At 36.7% G+C, this 11438-nt stretch overlaps 1 protein-coding gene across 1 annotated transcript; it reads left to right on the plus strand.

Moving 5' to 3' along the window:
- Positions 1-3846: 3846 nt before the first annotated feature.
- Positions 3847-11233, plus strand: LOC149803239 (uncharacterized). The gene is made up of 5 exons (XM_089953904.1): positions 3847-3913; positions 4104-4183; positions 5051-5168; positions 6005-6599; positions 10874-11233. Exons 1-5 carry the CDS (start codon positions 3891-3893, stop codon positions 11231-11233), a joined length of 1176 nt encoding a protein of 391 aa, XP_089810030.1. The 5' UTR covers positions 3847-3890.
- Positions 11234-11438: the final 205 nt, after the last annotated feature.

Here is an 11438-nt window from a genome sequence, read left to right on the forward strand (position 1 = left end):
CTTTTTAAGAATAAACGCTGATATTTCAAGCTACGCTTTGCGTAGCTTAATAAATTTGGTACCGATATTTAGCTCAGGCATTCGACTGTGTATTCTTGTCAAAGGTTTGACTTAACATCATACCTTTAAGGAATGCCAAATCATTTCCCCACGGTACCGCTCGAAATGGCCCTGAATGAACCCGTTTAATATGCAAAAACAACGCCCTGAATGGAATACTACCTTCTCATTGGCCAAATAAAAATAAGTTATAAAGAAATACAGGACGTCATTTTTCTTTTAGCCAATGAGAGGACAGTATTCCATTCAGCGCTTAAATAGGTCGCGCGAGGAAGGAGACAAGTGTCCTCCCTTGTAGTTATTACATAGTACATGTATTACAGGTCAATTGTAAGCAACGATGCGAGCCCCTGTGTTACTTCCCAGAAACAAAAATTGTGTGACACAGTGAAGCTGAGTCATGACCTATTATGGGCAAAGCAAACGTATCCTAGAATAGGGACCACTATTTATATGCCCGCTCTCACAGCCTGGACAAGATTTGCTTTACTGCCGTCTTAGATTCGTGACTTCCTTTTTCCAGTTTGATCCCAGTACTTCTTCGCTAATACTAGCGATGTAACATCTACGTCGTAAGGGTGATACCGCTCGCCTAACGGAGGCCAGAATTATGTCTTTCTCCTTCTCTTTCATTAACATCTCATATATATATATATATATATATATATATATATATATATATATATATATATATATATATATATATATATAGTTGTGGCAAATTAGCTGCTTTGTGGTTATATGAATTTTTACGTATAACTGCTCCCTATTTTCGATAATGCGCCACTTCGTAGGCACGTTCTCGGACTTCCTGTGGTCCATGGAGTCAGATTATACTGAATTACTAGTTCGGTAATCCCAATACGTTTTAGCTATTACCATGCTCATCATTATATTACACTTTGCTTGTCAAGGTTTGACATTTTACATTCAGCACCGTTTCTTGCACAAATTACATGCTTGTGTTACCTCATTTTATACCAGATGTGTTTCTCCAGCATGTGGTTGCTTGATGTGAACATCACGACACGTGTAGTAAATATGAAATTTCTGGTTGTTCGTGTTTCGCGGTAGACGAACTTTTCAACGATCGAGTTAAGTTCTTATGGACGCCTAGGGGCCCCGAGTGGCTGAGTGGTCTAAAGCGCTCACCGTTACGGATCACTGCCATCTCACCTCTGTCTGCGTGAGTTCGAGTCCAAGGCTCGGCTAGCGTGGGTACGTGGGAAAGCCTGCCAGTACCTTCTCGTGGGTCGGTGGTTCTTCCCTGGGTTTTCCAGGGTTCTTCCTCCACCAGTTATACTGGCCGCCATGTATAGCCTATCATGTGCAGAAAAATGGCGTTAAACCCTAGAACAACAACAACAACTATGGACGCCATTTTTGTTCGTTTCTGACCCATGACCTCGATGGTTAGATATTACAGGTATGTGATTCACATACATTTACACTCAGATGAAGTCACAGTGAACGTATTGCCGAAAGTAATATCTTAAATATACTGACTGTATATAAAAACTGTTAGATTTATTGAGTAATGCAATTTGTTTTGTGCATAGTAGCAACCTCGCCAGCAACCGCAATTCTTTTAGTATCATTATACCCTGTCATTAGTCTGGTTCCCCATTTAGTATGCTCCCTGCGTTGCACTCCGCTTTATAGCGGAGTGCAACGCAGGGAGCATACTAAGCAGGGAACCAGACTACCCTGTCATTGGTTTGCCACAGTTTATCCATTCGAGAACTGTTGTTCTGCAACTGAAAACTATATAGAAATATTAGGTTACAGAGTTTTTGTCTCACAGTTTTGTACAGGATAAGATATAAGATGTGAGAATATTGTATATGCTGGAATATATTGAACCTTATTCATATGTGGTTGATATCGCAAGATTTGCGCTAGACTGAGGTTTGCCAGTTTGCCACATCTGATTCGTTGGCGGATTCGGTCTGCCAATTCTGATTGGTTCAGTACTGTCACGTGGTATAAAACCGAAGGTTATATATTTGAGCGGAAAACTACTTGTCAGATAACTGCAGAGCGCGGTCAAATTCAAAACCAGAAATAACATCTGTGAAGTCCAATACTCCTTTTAGGTAATGACATATAAATTGCTACATAATAATAGTAGTATAGGACTGACAAAGTAATAATAATACTCTGAATTATTTGCACATTAATTAGGTGAAAAGCTGGTAAAATAAGCAATAGTTGGAACATTTGAACGTCCGCGTTTTTAACAAGATGCAGAGGCAAGCAGTTTTGAAAATTACGTAGAAATGATGAGTAAGTAAATTAATCTTCAGAATTATCGTGCAGTTATCTCCCACCACATTGGTAACCTGGGTTGAACGAATACAAAGCAAATCTTCAAGTCTCGTCTGTGGGGGTCACTCTATGATTTCCAATCATTATTTAATTTATTTAACATTGAAACAGACTATTATGTGCTGAGACCTTTTATTGAAAAGATCCAGGAACAAGACATCGGAAATTAATGTCAGTTGTTACAATACAAGAGTGCAAGCAACGAGTGTTTCAGGAGTATATTTGTCTTATTCCAATGAATATTACGTACTGTAACAGTTTTACAGTTTCTTAGTTATGTTACTTTCATTAAACATTTTTGGTTGACTTTACTGTTTAGTGGAACTTTTTCAGTTAACCCTCCCTAGCAGACAGGAATTAGAGGTCGCTTACAATATATATATATATATATATATATATATATATATATATATATATATATATATATATATATATATATATATATTATTTTGTATTACGTGAATTTACTCCGGTTGAATCTTCTTGAATACGGAGCATAATTGTTTTAAAAATAGTAGGATGTGAGAGTAGATAAAACATTTTTTAAAAATAAAAGACCAGCCCATTGGGTATATATGAGTGACCATTGCAATATATTTTATTTGTATTCTTTTGTTATGTACTTCCTGAAGGAAATGGACAGTTTCCTGAACTCTATCAAAGTGTGCAAAAATGGCCACAGCAGTGTTTTCCAAAAATTGCAGATTTTTAAATGAGTATATATCTAGTTATATTAAAATTTAAGGAAAATCTTTACATTTTACGTATTTTGTCCAACACTTTGCCGATTCAACAAAGAAATTTTTTTAGGGTTGTATGGGTTGATACAAATTCAGTGTAGATTATGATATGATATACATGTAGATAATGCTAACTTTTATATATCATAATATGTTTTGATATAATATGAGCCAGTAATGCAATTATACTTTTAACCCCAAAATAAGACATCGCGTATATTGAGTGTGAGAATTTTTAGATTGTGGATTTTTTTGGTTGAAATTCAGGGTGAAAGTTGGATTATCGTTACATAATTATGGTCACCTTCATATACAGAAATGCATCGAATTTCGCAAGACTGGCTCCAGATTTGAAATCAAATTAATGGACGTTTCAAATAAGCGTAGAAAATAAAATCCTACAGTCAAAATTTCTCTCGTTCCCAAGTGACAACAGTAAAAGAGTTTTATAACTTTTGCTAATACTAGCGCATTGTGCAATTTTCCTCCCAAATAATTCCGAAATTTAGGAAATATTCCATCGTGTATTAAAGCGGTTGCAACCAATCCGTGCATGATTTTTAACCTGTGGCCCTTCATTTAGTAACGTAACACAAAGCAATCTCGTATAAGATTAATATCAAATAGAAGGTTACACATTACGTCATGTGAGCTTATTTCGCTAACAATAACATGACGTCGAAACGACGATGACGCGTTCAATTCAGCGTATAGTAACTACTGTGGGCAGATCTAACGTGTGGAATTAGAAGTGCTTTGATCATGGAGAAAATTAAACTGAAAAGGTAAACTCAGTATTCTGTGGAAGATCGAAATCTATATTTTCTTACGCATGATGCAAATGTTTTATTTCGAATATAAAAGTGAATACTCTCTTATAATGAGCTTGAAATTAGTGAACTTGTTATTTTTGTGGATTACGCATTTGAAAGCGATCTTGAAATGATAATATACATTCATATCATTCTTTTGCAGAGAGGGACGTAAAATTAAAATGGTGAAGGCAAAGGTGAACAAAGAGACCGACATACCATCCACTAGTAACACAGTAAAAGGTAAATCTCTCTCTCTCTCTCTCTGCAAGAGTGTTTAGTTGTACACCTGTTATTGCAAAATATGTTACAATAGCATCGTGATAGAAAGCAAGAGGAATATACAGGTTCCTCTTCGTTATATCCAAAGACAATCCTCTGGCGGGTAGAGCAATTAACCGAAAATGAAATGACAACAGAAAGACATATATCATAGAAAGCAAGTAGGTAAGGAGGAAAATACGAACTAATTACTTCAGAAGAGAACAACCGAATAGATGGTACTATGGAAAAATGATGCTTCGTATGCATGCCATATTGATGGGGTTTTGATTCAGATAAATGTAAGCGCTCCAGAAGAAGCAAAATATTAAAAATTACAACTAACATTTATTTTCATGATAACAAGAAGAACATCCATCCTGACACAAGTTACATTAATTCAGGGCTAGAAGTAAATGAATTAAAAACCGGCACAAATAAGATTACGATTTGCTGAGATTACACGTTGTAATGTACATCGACCACAATTGGTGATTTTCATGTTTCATAAAGTTTTCATTAAAACGAAATCACCGCATCATAGACGTCGCAGAGGAAATAGAAATGCAATACAAAATGTACTGCAAAGATGTAGTACTAAATGTTTAACTTTGTTTTAACGAAAAAAAAAAAAGAAGAAAAAAAAAAAACGACGGACGGAAGATTTTCATTGATATTTTAATGCTTCATGCATACCACTTTTATCTTTCATGCATTTCCAATTATGATATAGATACGTGCACTCAAAATAAGCATTTCCATAAATTATTAACTTGTAAAACAATCACTTTCAAAAAAACATAGACAAACAAACTAGTTGATTGATTCGCACGTTTATTGTTTATTCAGATACGCGTGTAGATAAACAGGAGGACACGTATTCCATGTTTCGTGAGACTGTCGTCAAGTTACGGCAGCAGCAAGATTATATAAAGACATTGGACCAGACTTACGAACAGAACGAGAAGTAAGTATTTCGTGGTTTTTTCTCTCCCGATCTTATGATTTGTTTCCTTCTTTCTATCCATTGCTTCAAGTTTGAACATTGTTTAATTATGAGTACCTTCGGAAATTAACATATTATTGTTCAGCTGAAGAGAAGATTCACAAATTACAGATTGATACAAAAAGAAGTAGAAAATGAAAATGAAATTTCATGCACAAAAATGTTTCGTGCAACATACACGCGAGACAATAACTGACAGGACTGTATTAGTCTTGCTAAATTATGTGCGGGAAACGTCTCAATACATTGTTAAAAATAAATCTAACTTTCTGGCTGAAATTATATTGAATATACTGGGCTAAAATCCTAAAAATTCGAAACGATTCGTCTTCAGAGCGAATAATAAGGTGTAATTCACTTTAATTAGTATTACATTTACTTCGTCATCTCGTAAACATTTAATGGAAATAACTGAAATCATATTATGTATACTCTTCTGGTCTTAACTCATTTTATGATTTAAAAAATAAAATAAAAGCTAGGTTCAAGTAGTGAAAGGCTCTCTAAGCCAGCTAATTACCTGATAAACCCGTGCTTACTGTCCATGGTAGAAAGGGAAGAAGAGACCATGACTCCCCACTAGAGGTAGCGTCACTCTGTCGAAGGTTTATCTCCTAGCTGATGCTGGCACTCAGCTGTAGCCGACACAGTGGGGTCAAAAGATGTTAAGGATCTTGCTAAAATAAAAGCAACGGTCAGGCGGCACTCGATCATTTGACACTCAAATACTTATTGTCCAGTATCTGCCATAACTCGACCTCATATGAATCGTGATGAACATCTTTATTTATCCACAGGCATCTCAGTCACATGGAGACTCTTCTAAAACAAAATAGTGAACAAAGTGAAAAGATGTTGAAGGAAACTCAGAGATTACTGAAGGAAAAAGACGCTTACGAGCTGGAGATTAAGTACTGGCGGTCACGTGCTAACAACAGCGAGATCACGTGCGCCATGGAATCACGCTTGGATGAGGATTTGACGCAGGAGAGACGGAAACTGGAGCGCGAGAGGTGCCTGCTGATAAAGGGCGAACTTGACAGGAAAATAGACCGGAAGTACATTCGAAAGTTTGATGAGCTCCGAAAGCAAGAGCAAACTCTCAGGGAGAGAAGAAATAAACTCACCACTCAGCTTTCTTGGTATACTGTACAGACCGAAGCCCTCCAAAAGACTGAAAACGTACTCGTTGATGGTAATACAAAAGAAAATGACTTGGATTCTTGTACCAGAAAGATCGAATTTCCCAGGATAGTTAATAAAGGGGAACCCAGCTGTTTGTCGCAGTCTTTAAACCCAGTCAAACGAGATCCAACAAATCTTCCAAAAATCAACCAGAAAGATTTAAAACTACAAGAAGCAGATTCTGGCAACAAATGTCGACTGCCGAAGGTAGCGACGTTTACGCCTCACCCTCCAACCGGAAATCCCAGCTATTCACGTCACGTTCGTCCAACATGTACAATAGAGGATATTAATAGGATGCCTAGAAATTGTTCTACTCCCGCACCGCAAAGTTCATTTCCATCACATCAAGGCTAAATATGTTCGATATGTTCTTTTCCTAAATTGTATTTCTTTCAATGTATTTATTTCTTTCAATTATTTGGTATTTTCTTTTGTTCTATTTCTTATCTTTTATGATGAATGACACCGTTTTTCTGTGATGTATCCATGCTTAGGTAACTTAAATGCCGAGTTGGACCTTACTATGAACAGCTTTGAGATTTTAATAGAACTGCACAGCTAACAAACTCCCCTGTAGGAGAACAATGCTGGTAGGTAGAGCACGTCCATACAATAAGCATCCGAACCATAAAGTTATTGCATTGCTGAAATTTCAGCTTCTTCCTGTGGCATTTTATCTTCTTATCAACTGACATGTTCAACCACTGAACAAAAGTTACAGCTTAACAAATATTTTAACCAAACCAGCTATTTCCGTCAGGAAATTCGGCATCCTCGCAGTTAAACAAATTAGCACACATCATCGAACATGAGGGAAATATAAATGACCTCCCGCATTTGACGCCGACGCTCTAACCATTTCGGCCACGGGAGTGGTCACACGAACAGAGATGATATGACAATGATCGGTAAGGTGATACTTTAGTCCACTCGGCCACCCGGCCGGGGCCCTCCTATTCACAAGCCAGCCCTATAATTGTTTAATTTTGTTCATTTCTAATTTTTGTTTAGATTGCAATACATTTTCATGTTTGCTACCATGTTTAAATTGATCTACTGTACAGCCCATAGCCCAGGTATCGCCTAAATTAAAACACTTTTCCATTACATAAAAAATATTACGTTGCTCAATTCAGATGCACTACCCATACTAAAACAAGTGTCTTTCGTCTCCTGAACCCACTGCAGACAAATCTCATCTAGGTCAAGTACATTCACTTTTCAGCCCTGAAAATTAAATGGTTAATGAGTGATAAAGGTGCTAAATACACAATGATTCCTACGACCTAACCCATTTAACACAGAGTTTGCATGCGGTGCATTATCATTAGAATCTTAAAGCTATTTCATAGCAAGCTCTAACTCGGCGGTTTAAGATACCTAATGCATGGACACATGAAAGACAAAATGTACCATCCATGTTACAAATATTACATGAATGTTGCGTATTCAGTCAAATATAAATTATTGGTTATACTTGTAAATAAAATTCATGATTTATAATTCACCTGAATGTTCGCAGGCAAATACGCACACGTTGACAGTATTTCCCATGAGTTCATACTTTCAGGAAGAAAGATTGACAAAGACGTGGTTAATGATAAAAAAAAAAAAATGTAAAACAACATATTCCAGAGTTGCCGCTGTATACCACTTTGTGTTACTTTCAAGAAAGAATGTGTACTCATATTAATCACAAGCAAAATGCTATACAAAGACACGGTAGATAAGTTACCGCTATAATAGCAAGCTTCTGTATGAAAACATTTTAACATATATTTTTAAAACTCAGATAAGTTACATACCTTATACAGTTGATCTGATTCAAATTAGGGCTTCAAACAGCCTTTGACATCCACTATCAACAATCATCACGCAAGAAAGAATACAAGAACAATACTATGCAATAATAAAATACTGGCTACACGGATAGGAGAAGAATTGCATGTTTTAAGTAAGTGAAATTATTCATTAGGTACAGAAAATAGTATGCTCCGTAATAATGAACAACATCCACAAATAATTGTAATGACACCCTTTACATAAAATTTAACAGAATTCACTCACCTTCACGAGTTGATAACGTAATATACATAGGGAGATGCACATTATAATGCACAGCTTGGTACCTATGGTGTAGCGTGTTGGTGGAAGTCGGTTCAATTAGACAAAGAACTTTCTCGAATAAAATAAAACGTATCAACTTCGATGATGTGTGAAGTTAGTTGAAAATGATGCCAATTGATAGTTAATTGCATGGCGCAAAAATAATTTTAACAACAAATGGTCAACGAAACCTATATGACCGTTAAGTTTTAATCCAGTGAGGAGCATCTGAAATCCGTGCGATACCGCCTTTCGCCTGGAAACATCATGATTGCCTCCGGCTAGAAACTTGCTACTATTTCGGTCAAGACTCTGCCTTCAGCTACGATCATAAGTTTGACTTGTGTCGTACGTACCATTTTAATTTAAAAATGCAGATTCTGCGTGCCTTTATTTCTCAAAGAGGAATTGATATTTCTTATATTAAAGTCTCCAACAGCAGAAATGGTTACCTCCAATGTAAAAACGAATCAAATTATTGTTGGTGGACGTGCGAATTAATATCATGGATTTGATTTTATATTGTCACAAAGGATATGGGTGCATTATGTCTTTCTAACCAAGCGCTGTCAAGTTTGCATAGGAGGTATTTTCTCTCATGCAATAGTTATCAACGGTCTAATTATTAAAGCGTTACACTTAAACGAGACATTTCATAGTTGGCAATATTTTTAACTTTTCAACCACTTACACAAACAATAAAGAGAAAGTTAAACCTGATTTTTTTTCCCCTGATAGAATCACCACTTATGCGAACGGCATATGGAGATCCCAAAATAGAGCTAGGCGGTCATTCTGTATTCGCGAGAATAACTTGTAATTCATCTTGCACAAATCCCATACATCAAAAGAAAACGCATAAGTTGCACCGGGATATCAGTTTGGTCCGATATCATAAATGTCAACGGACCAAACCGGATTAAAAGCACATCTTTGTCAGCCTTCCATACTGTTTTTGATTAAATCCAACGACGGAGGCTGCGAGCGGACTGCTTCGCCGTTGGAGACGAGATCATTCTGCCAAATAGCATCAGTGGGTCTTAACTAGGTCGTGCGCATAATTTAAATGTTCAACACTGCTATGACTGAAGGAAGCCGGATTACCCATCCACTAGACCGATAATCAGCAATTATTGCACATACTGGTGCCTACGGAAATTCGCAGGTACCCGGCGGTGATAAAAAAATTCCCTATATTATTATATGGGAACGAATTAGCGGCTCCGACAACAATTAGCGGCTCCTAAAATAACGGTGATTAAAATTTGTCCCTGTATATAGATATGGACTACAATTAGCGGCTCCTTAAACACTTTCGTAATCTACGGCTCCGTTCAAAAAGCACAATTAACGGATCCAAAACATCGAAGTTCAGTCTTCTAACTAATATCATCGGCTCCTTCAAACAGTAACGCGGCTAATTTTGATCTCCGTCTTTACTACCGAACGAGATTTCAACTCAAAAACGGGATTTACTAACTATAATCACTGGCTCTTTCAACAGTAACTCCGCTGATAATTTTGATCTCCGACTGTACTACCGAACGAGATTTAAACCTATAAACGAGATTTTAATCACGTGTTTTTATATACAAAAGACCATTATTTTATCCGCATCAATGTGTTCTATCTTAGCAGTAGCAGAGGAGGCGAACAGACCTTTTGCTGGAATGTCATTTTTGAAACAATAAAGTTTTCTACGAAAACGAAAAAAAAAAAAATAATGTCAGTAACGCCAAACCGACGCCTCTAACTGACCGAGAGCTTCTCTAATTTGGTTAGTTTATTTTGTTACTTTATCTTTGTCGTTTGTGCTTTTTCAAATTTGTATGTGCGTTTGTTTACCCTACGCACGTTTCATTGAGGTCCATGTTCTTGATGCTATCAATCAGCAGCTACAAGCACGTCAGGAGTCTCAGGTTGAATTTGCAGAAGGTACAGAACAGTTATTAAAACCAATTGTCGAACCAACAAAGAAAATTGTTACAGCAACTGAGGCGGCTCATAAAACTCCTGAGACATTACCTGTTGATATTGATGGCCGTCTTCAAGCAGCTCAACCACCACCCCATCAGCCTCCTCAACCACACCCCGCAATTCAACCACAACTTCTGCCATGAGCCAGAATTAACATAATAGATAAATTCATGCCTGAAGGTATTGCCGCTATCAAAGACCCAAACAAAATATTTGATATTGCACCTTTTGGATAACATGATAGAAATAATTATGTAACACCCGAATATGTTAAAACTTTTTAAAAAATGCTGATTGGAGAAGAAATGTGTAGAAGAGATGTTTATCGCATTGCTACTGATACTACGCAAATCAGATCTGAGGAAGATGTTAATGATTTTGACATTTTTAACCAGATAGTAGATAAACATATTAGACAATCATTTCTGGAAAGGAGACAAAGAGAAGAAGAAATGAAGTTGCAACTTGAACAAGCAAAGGTAAAAAGGAGACAAAGAGAAGAAGAAATGAAGTCCAAACATAAAGAGGTTGAACGAGAAAGGAAACAAAGAGAAGAAGAAGACTTGGAATTTGAAGAAATTAGACAAAGAAAGGAATTACGTTCTTCACCAAGTAAAAAGGAAGCAAAATGGAAATCAATCTCAGGAAAATGGGAGAAAGAAGCAGACAAAACAACAAGTGAGGAAGGAAGAAGGAGCAACCAGAAGGGATTTTGTTACTCGAGGAAGTGGTCTTATTACTCCATGCTCCAATGATGTCCTTGCCGATGTTGAACTGTTAGAAATTCTGATTGGAGGTAAACGTGCCGGAAATAATTCCCCATAAATCACCAATGAAGCAGCTGATATATGTCTACGATGTTTTACAGGCGGTATCATGAATATTAATATTTATCGAACCCTCATTGATGAAATCGTTGATGATTATCACAGTGATTAAGGGTATTCAGTAAATACAATG

The sequence above is a fragment of the Sinohyriopsis cumingii genome, chromosome 3 (genome assembly GCF_028554795.1).
Source record: "Sinohyriopsis cumingii isolate HCF-2022 chromosome 3, ASM2855479v2, whole genome shotgun sequence".
Classification (NCBI taxonomy): domain Eukaryota; kingdom Metazoa; phylum Mollusca; class Bivalvia; order Unionida; family Unionidae; genus Sinohyriopsis; species Sinohyriopsis cumingii.